At 46.1% G+C, this 16811-nt stretch overlaps 1 protein-coding gene, 1 long non-coding RNA gene and 1 other non-coding gene across 5 annotated transcripts in view; 2 read left to right on the top strand and 1 right to left on the bottom strand.

Annotated features, from left to right (window-relative positions):
• Positions 1–16811, top strand: part of LOC120848601 — a 396114-nt gene that overhangs the window by 263213 nt on the left and 116090 nt on the right. The gene's annotated exons all lie outside the window — the stretch shown is intronic.
• The window catches only part of LOC115332524 (vacuolar protein sorting-associated protein 13D), a 192001-nt gene that overhangs the window by 88146 nt on the left and 87044 nt on the right, over positions 1–16811 (top strand). For all 3 annotated transcript variants that reach the window (XM_029994924.4, XM_029994936.4, XM_029994930.4), the window contains exons 39-45: positions 1663–1859; positions 2420–2499; positions 2693–2844; positions 6568–6646; positions 9055–9215; positions 10637–10868; positions 15680–15904. In XM_029994924.4, the coding sequence (XP_029850784.2) occupies positions 1663–1859; positions 2420–2499; positions 2693–2844; positions 6568–6646; positions 9055–9215; positions 10637–10868; positions 15680–15904 (1126 nt within the window). The remainder of the gene's footprint in view (positions 1–1662; positions 1860–2419; positions 2500–2692; positions 2845–6567; positions 6647–9054; positions 9216–10636; positions 10869–15679; positions 15905–16811) is intronic.
• Trnaf-aaa lies at positions 867–948 on the bottom strand. The gene has a single exon. It is a non-coding gene; the product is annotated as a tRNA-Phe (tRNA).

Raw genomic sequence — 16811 nt, 5'->3', positions numbered from 1 at the left:
CAATCTGAGCTGGAGCCGTCTCCGTGGTTCCAGTTTCGCTTGCTCTCTCTTTTAAACCAAGGCTCTCTTAAACTGGATAGATAGACGGAAAAATGGATGCCTAGTGGCAGTTGGACGGTGTCTTGCGCCACCTAACCACGTTTCTTTTCTTACTGCAGGTTATATTGTTTAAGCCTGTTTACTCAGATTTAACACCTACCTGTTTATGTATTTATGTGAAATAAAATATTGGGTTCCCTTTTTGTTCTTTAAAATGGAAACAAATATCGCAAAATCCCCCTTTTCTGAAATATACAAATATTTATAAAAAAAAAAAAAGTTGCAGTGTTAGGTTGTGTTTTTAACAATAAAGAAAGGCATGCGTGGCTGTAACTTTGGTTTTTTTTGTGACGTTTAGGGTATATAGATTATATTTGTGCCATAAAATTGGATCTTTAGTGCCCAACATCCAACAGCGACTGCTTTTATTTTTTTTTTTTTTCACCAGAATGTTTTTACATTTTAGCTTTTGTTCCGTACAAGATGCATATTCTACAACAACAGGCGCATACTCGGCACATAGAATAATCTCATTCGCAGCACACTGAAAAATTCATACAAATCAAATCACTATTCGATATTCAATTCAATATTCGGCTTTTTTTTCTTGATTCGATTCGGTATTCGATTCGAAAGCTGCTATTCGGTATTCGCACACCCCTAATGCTTGCACTTGTTCAGGAGCTTCCTTTGGGCTCTAAAAGTTACTTATTAATCTTCATTTTTTAGGGGTGAAGCTCCTTAGGGTATAGCCTTGTCCGTCCGGCGTCCGTGCTTACATCGATTGCCATCCCATCTGTCTTCTTAAAAAAAAGAAAAAATGTTTGCACAGTCGACAGGATTTGAACCTGTGCGGGGAGACCCCAATAAATTTTTAGTCCATCGCCTTAACCACTCGGCCACGACTGCGGGACGAGTAGGGGGCTTTGAGATGTGGTAGTAACTCAAGAGCTGGGGATGTCATGGATGAAACGTTGCATGTAGCCGCTCAACGTCTATACAGGAGAGGGCGCTGCGGTCAAATGCGTATATAATCACGTTAAACTTTGCATGCATTGGCTCAACGTTTATAGACGAGAGGGCGCTGCGGTCAAATGCTCAAATGCATCTATAACCACGTTCCATTCCACACATTCTCTTTCTGACATGGACCATTGACTTAAGCGGTGGAGATGCGTTGCCACGGCTTCTAGCGGATCCAAGCTGATCCGCTAGAAGAACCACTGGCTCTACATTTCACCGTCCATAAAGCAGTAATAATGAAGTCGAAATGGAACCCGGAACTTAGCACTATCTATGAGCAATAAAAAAAAATCGGCACCATCAGCACTACCTATGAACAAAAACAGTATCATCAGCACCACCAGAGCTTCGCCCCAATCGACATCATTTACCACGTGGAGATGCGGTCATTTTTTTGTTGCACTTCAAACGAAGATTAATAAGTAACTTTAGTTCCCATATGAAGCTCCCGAAAGAGCACAAGCACTACGTGACCATAGCGGCCACCTTTCCGTGAGCTCCCGCAAGCGCCAACTACGAATTTGTTTTGCACCGTAAATATAGCCTTGAAAACAGACAAATACACGTATTTGCCCCAAATGCTGGTCCTACCCTTTCTAGGCGAACCTGGAGGCCTGCCATGCTCCGAGGGTTCAAGTGGAGGTCACCGCCGGTTCCCCCGTGATTGTGATCCCCCAATCACATAGCAGGCCTGACGTGCTGGTGGCCAACCTTGGGAATCTCACTGTGTCCACTCACTTCCGATTTGTCGGGGACGAGGACATCACTCTTTCTTCGAGCGCTTCGTCCAGTGACAGGTGTGTATGTTGGAGCTTTGTCTTTTGCCTTGTTGATTAGCTTTTAAGGTAGAAAAGGTTTTTCATTGTTGTTTTTAATAGATGATTAGAGGATTTTGGTGATGATTTTAGCAAATTTAGTGTTTCAAGACATTGCAGTTAGGGGCAGAGTATCAGTACTTTGTGTTTGGAGGAAGCAAATGTGGCATGACTTGTTGTTCATTGTCTTAGATGAGCCCAAATATGGGACAGGATAGTATTACTATTCTCTACTGATAGCGAATGTTACTAGGGGATCTGAAGCCATTCTAGATTCAATAAACACCTGTTTTAAAGTCACAAGCAGTACTTACCAATGCTCAGTTACCACCTTCACTTTTATATTTGCATATTGGATTTTATTACCATATTGTGGTTTGTAATATGCTAAGCTCTCAGTATTACATTATGGGGCATTAAATCCTAATTAAAGGCCGGTTTTCATTTGACATTGTTGAAAAAGGTAGTTACATAGTTTTGTAGGCATACTGTTGGGAAAGCAAAGGCAGACTAAATGGTTCTTTATTTTTTTTACTCCACAGCCCACCACATCATGGCAGATGGCAAATTGACACCTACAACATAGGTAGTGTCTGCAGCAGTTCTTCAAATGATGCAATAGGCAAGTACCGTTTGATCTGTTTCAGTGTTAGTGTAAGGAAAGCTCCACATCTTCAAGAATATGAATCGCTGGTTTTGACCTTTTCTATCCCTATGTCGTAACATGCCACACAGCGTGGCATCTTTCGCTGCAGCTGCGTGATGCTTCCAGTACTTCTTTGTTCTATGTTCTGAATAATTTCACACTTACTCAGGCTCCCCCTGCCTCCTGCAAGTGATGCACATGGAACTAGCAGACATGGACCTCTACTCCGGAGTACGCCTCTCGGCATCGGAGGCAGCAGCCCTTGGACATTCTGCAAGGTCGCTTGGCATCCAGTTTCCCTCTTTTCTCATCAAGAAAAGTGTAAGTGAAAGGTGCATACCTTGTCTCTCCTCTTGAAAGAATGTATGTATAGACTGTAGAAAGAGGGGAAGGTATACACAGTGCAATGCTGTTAGACTAGAATGACTGTAATCAAACCTATTACAGTGTAGACCGCATATAACGTAGGTCGCGGGAGTCGCTAAAATCCGCACTATAAGCGGTACCGCACTATAACCAAAACATCAATTTTACAGGCCAAAATGCATGCCATGAGACAACTTACCTTTGTAAAAAAAATTTTTTTATGTTAGATGAAAAATAAAGCTTTAGTTTGAGGAAAGTCTTTGTTTCACCAGACTTCCGTAAAATCCTGAAATAGCGCCCACAGTCGATAGATCGCCCACTCCGCTTTTATGTTCGAACACGTGTTTCCCTCGAATACTGATAGGTCGCCCACCTTCCAAAAATAGCGATGCCCGAAGGTTGAGAAAGGTACCGGAGGGTAGGGGAGAAGGTTTGGAAAGCCTAGGATTCCCTTCACAAAAAGAAGAGGCCACACACAATAAGGGAGATAAGATAACGGAAGGAACCCGGAAAGCGGTCAAGGTCACTTATTGAATGACATCAGGAAAGCGTTGAAGGTCGCTTAGTGGTTGTCGTCAGATCGTCCGAGAACCCCAGAAAATCTTTCGACCAGCAAACTGTGAAGACGTTTCTTGTGTATACTCGGGATGAGGTCCAGCTATACCATCCAGAAGAAAGTGAAAGTCGTGGAATGGCACCGCAAGAACGGAGCTAACGTGAGCAAGACTGCGCGCCATTTCGAAGTTGACCGGAAGCGTGTACGGGAATGGAATACGAGCTACCAAGTACTTCTACAACAATGCCATGGAACGAACAAGTTGAAGAGAGCAATAGGTAGGGGACGGCCCGTTTTTAGTGAAGAAATCGACGACGCACTGATGGACTTCCTGGAGACTGAGAGATCCGCCGGTCGAGCAGTCAGCAATCGCCTGCTTCAAGAGCATGCGCGGAAACTGGCAGAACAGATGGGCCTAGGAAACTTCCAAGCGTCATGCCAGTACATAGCTAACTGGAAGAAGCGATTTAATGTGTCTATGCGGGTGGGGACCAACGAAAGTCAGAAGCTGCCTGCCGACTACGTTGAAGCAATTACGGTGTTCCGAAAGGCTGTGTCAACTCTGCGCCTGGAGCACAACTACTCGGACTACAACATAGCCAACATGGATCAGACTATGGTCCGGATGGATTGCCCTGCTGCGAGAACCAACAATGCTGTCGGCGAGTCGAGTATTCGCATCGCCAACACCGGCTGTGCTCGGCGAGGGATGACGGTGGCCTTGTGCGCGACGGCAGCGGGCATCAAGCTACCTGCTTTGATCGTACTGAAGGAGCCAACCGGCCGGATTCCCCCCAGGGTACTCTTTTCTCTAAGGATTCCAGGTATGTTGTAATTAATCACCATTCAGGGTATAAATGTCGAAACAAAGCCTTAGAAATACGTAAAAATAAGGCTGACAGCATTTTTTTTTTAAATAGAGCGACTGTTGCGTCGTCCATTGACAAAACGCCACAGCCCGTTTTGTTTTGTATCGCCCCATTTCCGAAAGATGGCGTAGCCGTTCTGGCCGGCGCTATCTTGAGCGCACGAGCAGTTCGCGCGTGACTTGCTGGCTTTCCGAAGCTTACTCACTTGCGCGTGCTTCGGCGCTCGGCCATAAAATCGGGCAGTTCGCATATCTTCATTCATCGGCGTAGCATGTGTAATGTGCGTTTGGGGCCCGAACTGTTATTTCATGTTATACTTGTTGTACTTGCAGCAAATGTGCGAGTTACTTCTTCCAAGAACGGTTGGATGACCTCTCCCGTCCTACTGGAGTGGACTAGGAGAGTTTGGGGCCCGAACGCCGACGACGTGAGGAGACTGCTCATACTGGACCAAGCACCGATACACAAGACAGAGGCGGCCCGAGAAGCGCTCGACGCAAAAGACACCGACGTCGTCTTGATACCGGGCGGTTGCACGTCCATTTTGCAACCCGCGGACGTCTCATGGATGAAGCCCTTCAAGGACGCGCTGCGTGGAATTTGGGCATCGTTCTTCCGGAAAGGTTCGGTGACTCCAAAGGGCAACCTTCGCAAGCCGTCGCGTCAAGAGGTTGTGGACTTCGTGGCTCAGGCGTGGGCCTCCGTCTCCGAGGATACCGTGCGGAGTTCGTTCAAACGGTGCGGAATATCCACAAGGCTCGATGGTTCCGAGGACGGCGAGCTCAACGACCGTTTGGCTTCGGTAACCAATGGACCCGAGGATCCCGAGAGCCTCATTGACGAGGCGTTAGATTTAATCTTCGATAGCGAAAGCGATGTGTCGTTTGACGGTTTCAGCGATGAGAGCTAGGGAAATAAAAACCCACGCTGCTTTGGCGCACGCGTTACTCGATTTTTGTTTGTGATTTTGGTTATTCAATACTGAAAGATCGCCCACCCCACTTTTTTTGCCAATTATCTACGGCGAAAAGGGGGGCGTTAATTCAGGATTTTACGGTAGTACACTTCTCTCTCAAGTGTGTCACACATTTTGAAAGAAATGAGCGACTTTTGCCTGGCGCAGCCTTTTAACGGCGTCGCGGGTTGCGGACGGACGTTGCGAGCGTTCAGGATTGCTAACCCTAATCACTTTTCTCCGGCGATAAAAGTGTGTGAAAATTCGCATCCTGTATACGGTACGCGCCAGTAATACCTTCAACTTCAGCACAGGCATGAAATGCTCCAAATAAGAAATCCGGGCGATGTTCGAAAACACAAATGCTTAGAAAGCACCACTGTAGTCGAAGTAAACAAACACGACGACACGGGCGTTTCTGCCGTCTTGAGAGTGCCGCCACAACATTGCTGCACGAGTAGGTAGATCTTCCCTTCTAGTACGTGCTGGGTTATCATAGTGACACACAATGAAAATTCTCAGTCAAGGATAGCGCTTTTACTAGGAACGATGAGCTTCTACGCCGTCTACGTTGACGATCAAAACCGACGCCATGTTTGCGGATAGAAGCAGCCGGCCGGCCGGCCTGTGACTGGCATGCAACGCGTGCGAACACTTTTCCTTGACCTGTGATTGGTCTGTCGTGGCGGTTGTTTTCCAACGCAGCGGAGGGACGCACGCACGTGAACGACAAGTGCTCTCTCCGTCGCTATGGCAACTGAAGCCTCTCTCTTCGCTTTTCCCTGCTTCTTCGAGCAGCCTCCTTGCCCTGCAAGTGCCGCTTGCGGCTCGCGCCGTTATCTAGTGTCGCACAGGGAAGCTTGCTCTCTGCGTCGGTCAGTCGGCGCGGTCGCCGGGCTCTTCCGAAAACCGTACTATAACCGGTATTTCCCTTCACGCGCCTGCATTTTAAGCGGTATGTAATTACATGGAGTTCTATGGGAGGCGAACCGGTGGTTTAAAAAAGCTGCTTTATACCCGGTCCTGCACTATAAGCGGTTACGTTGTAAGTGGTCTATACTGTAGTATTGTGGAAAGTGATCATTGGGGCAATAACCTAAGCAGAAAATCTTGAAGCCCACCAATGCTTTTTCGAGGTAAAATGTGATAAAGTGCCGATGTCTTGTTTGTGCTAAGAGTGTCGCGGAGTGTGCATATTGGTCCCTACAATCCTCTATTGTTCAGCTTTTCTTTGAGCCAGCAAATGCCTATCCACTGTCTTGCATTATGCATCTGCTCTTTGATTATTTTTGTTCTAGGGTGGTTCCCTTCTGAAACAAACTTTCATGCTCCACCTGCAAGTGGAAAAAAATCTTGATTCTGCATTCAACCATTCGGGTGAGTAGGAGGCTTTTGCAATAGAACTTCTTTTTCTTTTAAAGAATGAAGGAATTTGTTTGTGCCTCACGAAATAGAAGGTGCAGCCTACAAAGTTAGTTGCGGAGTGAAATGGCATTCAGTCACCAACCAATTTTTGGGACACCAAAATTTCGGCCATGATAGATTATTTGGACGTCTCGGCGATATTGTCACTTACCCGACAAGTTTGCGTACCACAGTGACTGAAATTTCGCACACTGTTCAACCTGTTGCTTGATCTTCTGGACTTTGTTTGCACCGTTTGTATCCACCAGACCACGACTGGAACCAAGTCTCTGCGATTTGACTTTAACTTGTAGCCTCAGTAAAGTTGCATCAAAATGAGCGGCGAAGGAACAACTTTCACAGATGCAGTTCTGCGGAAGAAGCCGTCACTTATATACTCATGTGTCCAGATAACAGGAGGCAACAATAAGCTGGTGCATTGTGAGCGATACGGTGTAGACTTCAGGTACCACGTCCCACTCAGTAGGGATGGTAGATTGAGGCTGTGAGTCAAGTTCCAGTTCTACTGCCCTTCGCTAGTCGTCATTGCTGCAACTGCCAACCGCCTGCCTCGTCAGTGTGGCTACATTGTGCTACGGCCACCAGCCGTCCTCCGCAGGGCATGCCACATTGCCGTTCGTGTTCGTTGAGCTAGAGTACAGTTCCCTTCCAATAGGCATATAGTAGTAGTGAACAATCTCGGTCGGCAGAACATTCTCTTCAGGAAAGCATGATACAGTGCGCCAAATACAGCAAGTTAACTGTGAAGAAGAAAGCTTTGATTATCAAATAAATTGTACAGACTCGAGGATGCTAACAAAGACCGGGGAGCGCGGAACGTGTCCCGCACAAACCCCACTGAGTGTGTCGTTTGTGCTAGATTTTACCTTTTTTCTTTCTACTTATTTTAATTTCATTAGAGTGCAGCTCTTAAGCGCCCGATTCCGGCTTGAGCGGCGTCACTGTCGGTGTCCACATAACTGCACGTTGCATAATGGGACACGTCCCATAAAGCAACGCACGGGTCTCACTCGTGACCCGCGTGTTGCATTATGGGACATTTCCGGTAATGACGTCAAACGTGACATCCTGTGTGACGTCACAAGGGTCACGAGTGATGTCACGATGGTCACGAGAATTGCGATTGACGTCACAACGGCGACGAGTAACGTCATTGTGGGAAACATCCCATAATGCAACGCGTGGGTCACGAGGGTTACCAGTGACGTCACTCATGACCTACGCTTTGCATTATGGAACGTTTCCCATAATGACATCACACGTGATGTCCTGACGGTCACGAGAGATACGAGTGACGTCATGAGTGAGGCCATGAAGGTCTCGTATAAAGGCCTCATGAAGGTCACGACCTTCACGAGGCCTTCACAAGTGACGTCACGAGGGTTGCGAGTGATGTCACGAGGATGGAGCGAGGAAGGGGGAAGGGAGGGGAGGAGAACGAGAGGAGGAGGAGGAGGGTACGGAAGATGAGGAGGGGCATACCCTCTTCTCGTACCCTTCCCTCCCCCTCCTCTAGAGCTGTGCTGTAATTTGGCATTACAGGGAATTGTAAACGGCTTTCACTTTTTTGTTGATTGTATTTTGTTTGATTGTATTTTGTTGATTGTATTTTGTTACTTATTATTTTGTTTTTATTTGACTTTTAATCTTATTTATTTTCGTTATTTTATTATAATTTTATTATATATTATTTATATTTGCTTTATTTTATTTTCATTTTTCATGTAGATGTTTCGTTATTTATTGTTATTTTTTATTACTTTCATTCAAAACTTGCCACTCTTGCTGGCACTTTTGCATTCAAATAAAATTGTTTACCTTTCCAGACCAGCTTTGCTAGTAGCTCAGTGACTATAGTATGCGACTGCACCAAACTGGCCCAGGTTCGACCTTCACCGGAGTTTGAGCTTTATGTATACACTTTCTATGTAACTTCAACGCCTGTGACGCTCCCAACGTTTTGCTCGCTACGACGCTCTTTCACGACAATTTTCTCATGAAAACAACTCATAAAACACATTCTGCATTGAAAGTGGACAGTAGTCCAAACTACCTGAAGTTGCATGGAATGTAATCTTTCATCCTGCTTGAACTGCCTGGTTATTTAAACTTTTGCGCAATCCCCATAGAGTTCGATAAATTGGTCGGCGACTGTAACTGTGATGCATCAACTTAGTTTACCTCTGTTACGTCTCTTGTTTCAATCTTATTTTGGTAGTATATTGAATTTAGCTTTCACGATTGAAGTGACGCTTTTTGTTTGGGGGCTTCCGTCCGAAGTCGGCTTTCTTTCTTTGCGATTGTTCTCGCGATCATACTCTTCCCTGTCAAGCAGTTGGGATCTCTCTCTTTTCACTCAGTGCCCGACTGGACGGTGCAAGGCAGCTTCTCCTCGGTGCACTTCACGCTGGATCGCAGTCAGTACAGGCTCGTGCACGGAATCTTGAACCACAACCTCGGGGAGAGGGTGGAGCGCACCTCCGCTTCCGGTTCCCTGCTGGTCGAGCTCTTTCCCGAACAGGTCAGTTCCTTCCCCGAGAGAAATTCCAGGAACGCATTGCTCATCGGAATGGAGCACCGTGGACCAATCTCTTCGGGCACTCGTGAAGGGGGCATGTCACGACAGAATGTGTTAACACAAAATGCGCGACGGGGCTGGGTTTCGTAAGAGATGTGACACGTTTCACTAGGGCGCTACGTTCTACCGACAGGTTTGTCAGGGTTACATGCTGTGCGCGTGACGTCATGTGACGCCACGAGGTCACGTGACTTTACAAAGTCGCGCAACACTGATGCCACAGATGCGCATCGCGATGTCAGTGTCATGTGACACGCTAGTCAAGGTGATATAATCAATATGGCCCCACCGGGACTATATTGATTACATCATTTTCACCAGTGTGCACCTTAAAGGGCAACTCCGCTCAATTCCGAAAAAATTTAGGCTTTCATGTGAATCCATTTCACGAAGCACTACTAAACAGCTCTACGTCTTTCGATTCGCAAAATGTGGAATATTATTTGTGTAATCTTAATTTAAACATCAGCTGATACCAAACCGAAACTTCGGTTGCGTCAGGCAACTTTGGTCTCGTGTTGTCAGAGTTGTGGCCACGTCACGTCGAACCACGTGGTCTTGTGACATTTGTGTGGGCGAGGTACAGGACACGCGACGCGGCAAGACGCGGGCAGGTCGCTTCGCATGGCGTGGACGGTGATGGCCTGGGGGAGGGGGGAGGGGAGAAGACTAAAGAGGAGATTGGGAGTGGAGAAACAGACCGATAAGCGCGCAGGGCAGCAAAAAATAGCACATCCGCGTTACGGTGATCACGTGAACGCCTTTGAGCCAGCACCGGGAGGAGAAACTCATGACGTCATCGTTCAATTTTGCTCTGAGAAGTAAAAACAAACAAAACGTGAGAATGACGTAGTCATGCCTCTGACATAGTGGCTCAACGTTTGCCACTCCAACTCCGTCGCATTGACTGAGCTGACGATTGCGCCTCACGTAGCACGCTAGAGTTGGCAGATTCCGGCGACTTGGATCACTTGAAGGTTTGCTGGCCAGTTTATTAAATATATAGACGGAATTCGATCGTAATATTTGACATGGGGTCTTCCTATATGATACTGAAGAGGGCTACATAGTTTTCTAAATATCAAAAATGAAGCGGAGTTGCCCTTTAACCATCAACCATATACCACTTTGACCATCATAATAGCTACATAGGGGCTACGTTGATTATATCACCTTCACCAGTGTGTTACGTGACAGTGTGTCATCAGTGTCGCGCGACTTTGTGGAGTCACGTGAACTCGTGGCGTCACATGACGTCACACGCACAGCATGTGCCCAGCTCATTTGCAACATATTCTAAGAATTTCAGAGTTTATTGAATACGATCGAGACGTGCTTCAATTGTTTAAAACTTGCTCCTTCAGGGAGGTCAGTCTGAAAAGAGCTGGACCTACCTGGCAATCTACATGGACCTGAAGAATGTAACGCTGGAGCTGGTGCGCTCACACCCGAGGCCCAACTGCGCCAACTCAGAGGCTGCCCTGGCCAAGATCGACCTGATCCGGTCGCGGCTCACCCTCGAGTGCTACTCGGACCAAAGCCATGACATCGACCTGGTGTCGCACGAGATACGCGTGTCTGACACCCGCTTCAAAGGTGAGCACCAGACGTGATCGATTCTCTGGGGGAGCACTCCAGTGCTAAATAAACGGTAGTGGTCTGGAAACGTTTTGTTGATGGGGCTAAAGCTCAATCTTCATTTTTTTCTCACTGAGATTTAATGAGTAATGTACCTGTGAAATATTTTTGGTACTACTTTACGGATGTCTAATGAAAATTTGAAGTTTCACGAAAGATATAGAATACCAGAAAGTTTGATTTCGCACAACTATGTTATTATAGATATACAAATTAGTTCACAATATTTTCTTTGGCTGCTGTTTTCATGCATTTGTTCTGTTTCTTATGTAGTGAAGAAAAATGGTGGGCAGTACATCAGTTTTTTAAAGGTAGATTAACTAAACAATGTTGGTGTATCCCTTATAGCAGGGATCTGAAGCTCATTCCAGTAAAGAGGCCAGATAGCCCACTCCCCAAATGCCGAGGGCCATCATAGACTGAAATGAAAAAAAAAAAAGTTTTGGGGCAAAAAAAAGAAATTGGCAGAGACATGCAATATTGCTTACGTGTAGGAATGTGAAAGCATTCCTACACGCAGCGCATTCCTACAAGCAGCGCGCCACGTTTTTCTTTTTCACACGGTGTGCCGGCGCTGACATCACTCTCCCCCTCTGCGCAGGCGCGGTGCACCCGCCATTTCCACGGCTTCCGTGACAATGCTACTGTGTTGCTATGCTTTACTTTGTGTTTTATTTCTGAGGCGCGTCCGCTTTGACCTTGAGTGGCCCACCGGCGTCCATGACAAAGCATCTGATATGATGTGTCGCAGCCAATGGGAATTCCGCTTGTGGGTGCCGTTTTTCTGCTTCAGACGGTTACAGACAATGCCGGCTTCGCTCCATGGGACAGTTAATGCTTTTGCATTAAAAAGAAAAGAAGAAACCAGCAATGGCAAAGCAGCTGAACCTTTCTGTGACACCCCAGAGGCTTCCTAGAGAAGGGTCCTCGAGCCTTCCGCTTTTTTTTTTGTAAGGTCGTCTCTTTGCCAAATACATTTTCAGCTTTAATTGACTTTTTTTTTTATCTTTGGGCCTCTACTTGATGTAAGAAGACAATTTAAGATGGCACTGCGCCTCCAACATGCTGGCACTTTTCAGTGTACAGTAATCCCTCGTTGTAATGAAATCGCTTTTTTCGAATTATCACTTTTATCGAAGTTACACGTGGTCCCAACTGAAATGCACACATTTTTAACCAGATTATTCGAAGTGTATCGGCGGCCGACCACGCTTATTACAAAGGCCACGGTGCCGAAAGCATGCAAGTCGACGTGGAGGTGCACGGGAGGCCCTTACATTCCCGAGGCAGATGGCAGTCTGGGAAAACAAAGTAAATGGGTGACGGAGGGCAGAGCGCGCAGAGCTGGCCGAGCGCCACTTCCGATGCTGATGCGCCGACGTGGGCAGGAAGCAGCGGGTGCAGCGTCACCATTCTGATGCTGCTCACTGCGCCCGCAGTCAATGCTGCCCGACTCTTGTCGGAATCGGATCAAGGAGTGTGCACGCACCTGCGGCATGCTACATGCACACGTGCATCGTACGGGAGATTGGGAGCATTTACCGAAGTCGCTGAGATCTGCGAGGCCCAAAAGAGTGGCCGGCCAAAATCCGAAATCGCCAAAGAATTCTACATTCCGGCATCGGCTGTTCACCACTGTTCACCGTCTTGCAGAACAAGCAAGGCACATCGGACAGGTTCAGAAAGTTTCTCATGCAGGAGAAAGCGCGGCCACGACCCGAAGATGAAAAAGATTGCCAAGTGCTTTGTGCACATTGGATGATTTTCTCTCGCTAGCATGCTTGCCGAGCCACTGCATGATTTTCATAGCCACAACGATCTCTGCAGGAATGTGAAAAAATGTTGGCAAAGCCACCGAGGACAACTTTGATTCTTTCGCACTTGTTGATGCGGTCGTTTCCATTGTTGCTCCCGCCATGGAGGCTGCGACTGTAGACCTTGCGTGCCGCCAGGGTAAACATGAAGCGATGTCGGAGAGGCACCTCGGGAGACGACTGCAGACACGAAACATCCTACAGCTGCTTCGAAACAAAGTGGAGCGCAGCGACGGTGGCACTGTTTATGCAATGCCTGGAGCAGTTCAAGGAGGACTGATGCCTGGATGAAATTATCGTCAAACACCACGTAATTATTTTTCTACTCGGTAAAGCTTCCGCGGGATGTTCATAACTAAGGTTTGTTTGATTAAATGTACGGTCAGAGTGTTCCACAGTGTTCCCGTCCACCTTCAAGGCTGCTGGCACTGTTTTTCTGGCTCAATCGCGTTTATTGAAGTGAATTTTGTTGAATTTTTTTTTTATTTAATTTTTTTGCTGTTTCGTTGACTTCGTCGTAACGAGGGATTGCTGTAACAAAAGAGCAAGCACACAGTCCTGGCCTTGTTGGTCAATCCACTTGGGAATAAATCAAACTCAACTTGTCTCAAGACAAAAAAAAATTTAAGAGCCCTTCCACTTCACGTAAAAATAGAAGACCAGCGAAGCTGTTTTTTTTTTTTTTTTTTTTACGTCTAGGATTATGCTTAGAAGACGACGTCTAGGACGACCTCAAGAACGACTTCTGGACAACCTCGAGGACGCCACCTAGAGGACGACGTCTAGGACGACCTCAAGGATGACCTCAAGGACGACTTCTAGGACGACCTCGAGGATGACGCGTAGAGAACATCGTCTAGGAGAATGCCTAGGACGACCTCCATGACGATGCCTGGAGGACGACCTCTAGGATGACCTCAAGGACGGCCTCGAGGACAAAGTCTAGGATGACCTCAAGGACAACTTCTAGGATGGCGCCTAAGACCACCTCTCGGATGACCTCAAGGAAGACTTCTAGGACAACCTCGAGGACGATGCATAGAAATGATAACAAGGGATAAGGACCTCACTATCTAATAATGCCAAGGAAGGCTGACTCACGCTGGTTGCCCCCTCTTTTTATTTTTATTCAATCATATTTGCCACAACCAATGGGGAGTTTTCTGTCAACATTGGACGCATTTTTTCTCAGATCCTAGCGCATTAAATGTAGCCGTATTGTCGTCGGCCTTGAAGACTATAACGTTGTGATGGCGTTGTGAAAAAGTGTGTAGAAGTGTAGCGCTTGTACTCGGCAGCACCGAAAGGCTTGCAGGGATAAGCCTAACTCTGAAGGTATATCGGACTTGTCTGAGTCAGACACGGATGGCAATATGGTTTGTGAATTAACCAACACAGCCAAGCCCAAGCGCGCTACGTGTAACCTGGAATTCTCATTGGAACGGCTGAATATCAAGCTGGATGTGCTAACCACTGAAATCAAGTGCCTACGAGCAGATAACAGTCATCTGCGTTCCGAAGTTTGTGACTTGCGCAAGCTACTGACCCAGCAAGTGCCGGATTCAAAACAGCAGAATCTGAGCTACTCGGCGGCTGCATCATTGCGACAAAATTATGATCTGCGACAGAGGGCAGAAAGTGTAAGCACGGAGGCCCAAACTTCCGTCAGTGCAAGAACTGGTCCCGTGTCGACAGTACCACACAACGGAAACCAATACAACTACAATTCGAAAGACCGTGCCACACGAAGCGCCGGCAAGCTTCAAGGGGCTGAAGGTTCAAGTGCGATCATGGAAGATGGATTTACTTTCATGGGCCCTCGACGACGACAAAAGCCATCGGTTGGGACATCAAAATCATAAAAAGTGACCATTGTACCTCGTCCGCCGGCTCAAAAAGCCCTATTTCTATCCCAATTCGACCCCAAAACAACAATAGTGGATGTTACTTCTCTTGTTGAGCCTTTCTATCTGGAAAATCTGTGTGCTGCACGAAGCTGAAAACAAAATTCCCCTTCTACTTATCTTTTCACGTCTCTGTATCCAAAGACCTATTTGAAGCGATTAATAACCCAAACGTGTGGCCATAGGGATGCATATTTCACCGGTTTTTCAGGAAGCAGAATAACCCTAGTACAAATAAAAATGGCCAGGAACCTTAAGTGCCGCTATCAAAACACTCGCGGTCTGCAGACGAAAGCAGATGAATGTATGACCAGTATTGTCTCTATAAATTTAGATGTTATATGTTTAACTGAAACTTGGCTTTTAGAAGATGTTTTATGTGCAAGTTATTTTCAATCTTTTTATAACGTGTATAGTAAAGATCGAGATTACAGTGCCACGGGACAGAAGTTTGGTGGTGGTGTATTAATTGCGGTGCGCGAATCGCTCAACTCGATCAGAAGGTGGGATATGGAATCCTACGTGGAATGTGTGTGGGTCAAACTAATGTCCGGTGACGGTTTTAAATACCTTATTGAGAATTATTTCCCTCGGTTATCAGATCTCATTGTGTTTGCCAACCATTTGAAAGTACTTCAAGAGCAAGTTGATTTTTCAAAGTTTAAAGTACATATATCTGGAGATTTTAACTTTCCTGGCGTGGATTGGTCATCTGGTTTAATGACCACCGCATTTACTCGAGTAACTTCAGTCATTTTTAGCCAGGCATTCAAAAGTCGACCCTTCTGGGTAGTGTCTTCCCCTAATTATTAAAGGGGAGCTCTAGGCATAGTAGGATATTATCAAAATCATCTGTTGGGCTAGTTGACCATACATCTTGGTAAAATTAGTGCAAAGACAAGGAGGAAGAGCGCTCTATCCTCTCTCTACATTCTTGCTCCCTTGTCTTTGTGCTAATTTTATCAAGATGCATAGTTGGACATGGGTAGTATTATAATGTGTCTCAACGCTGGAATCGACAACCTTTCGCTACTTTTCCTTTGTGTTCCAGACGCCCCTGTGAACAACCGTCCCAACGTGTTCACCAACATCCTCCAGCCCACCAAGAATGTTGCCCAGGGCAAGGTGCTCCAGGCAGAGGTCCACTACAGGGTGACGCACAACCTGGGCCGCTTCACGGTGCTGCTCAACAACATGCGGGTGATGGCCGTCTTCAGCTGGATCACCGAGCTCTCCGACTTCCTGTCTGTTGACACAAGCTCCCAGGACGCTGCCAGTAAGAGAAACATTCTTTAAAACCCTTAATGCTTGCGAGCCCCCAATTTTTTCAAATTTCACTAATTATAAAATTTAACAGTGCTTGGGATTGGGCTACTAGTTAGTTTTGCACTGGAAAGGATTACAATTCCGGTGCAAAGGATCACAAATAATGACACTGAGACTATGCGGACAACCCCGTCGTGTCGCGTCATCTTTCTAGTCTTACTGTCATTATTTGTAATTTTTTGCAGCACATTTTAATGAAAGCGTGGAAAATTTGCAAACTTTAATGGCATGCTAAATAGCTTTATTGTCAAAAGCACAGGTTTTCAGGTTGGGTTTCTAGGAACCCAGGGGTTCCCCAAAGTACCCCCATAGGTACCCCGAGCTTCCAAGTTTTTTTGACCATCCCTTCTGCAGAGTCAAACGTTTTCCTAGTTTAAGGGGGACACTGGCTTAACTTTTGAACTACTCATCTGATTGGAATAACATTTACAGGGGAGATTTAACATCAGATCCATGTGTATGGTGCAAACTTTCAGCTCTCTAGGACAATTTAATACACCCGCATAAGAAGATGTGCCACTCTTCATTAAGAAATCTATGATATGCAAACGAAGCTATTAAGCACCATTTTGACTGCTTGAATATAAAGTGGGGGATGTGGGACTTCGGGCTATCTAGTTTTTATAACTGAAATGTAAATATTTCAGGAAGAGTTATTACCTAAAAATATGAGATATGCATATCTGTCCTATGTCAATTTTTGAAAACAGTGTTTTCTCAATGTGGACTTCAACTTAAAACAAAATAAAGTAAAAAGCCCAATTCCCCAGTAAATTTCAGTTCAGGAACATCTTGATTGTGGTATCGGAATACTTTTACCTTTGAACAAAAGATTCCTTGTTATAAAATTTGCACAG

Source organism: Ixodes scapularis, unplaced genomic scaffold (assembly GCF_016920785.2).
Source record: "Ixodes scapularis isolate PalLabHiFi unplaced genomic scaffold, ASM1692078v2 PGA_scaffold1__304_contigs__length_218370807, whole genome shotgun sequence".
NCBI lineage: Eukaryota > Metazoa > Arthropoda > Arachnida > Ixodida > Ixodidae > Ixodes > Ixodes scapularis.
Note: the sequence above shows the minus strand (reverse complement) of the source record. Positions and strands in the feature narration are given on the sequence as shown.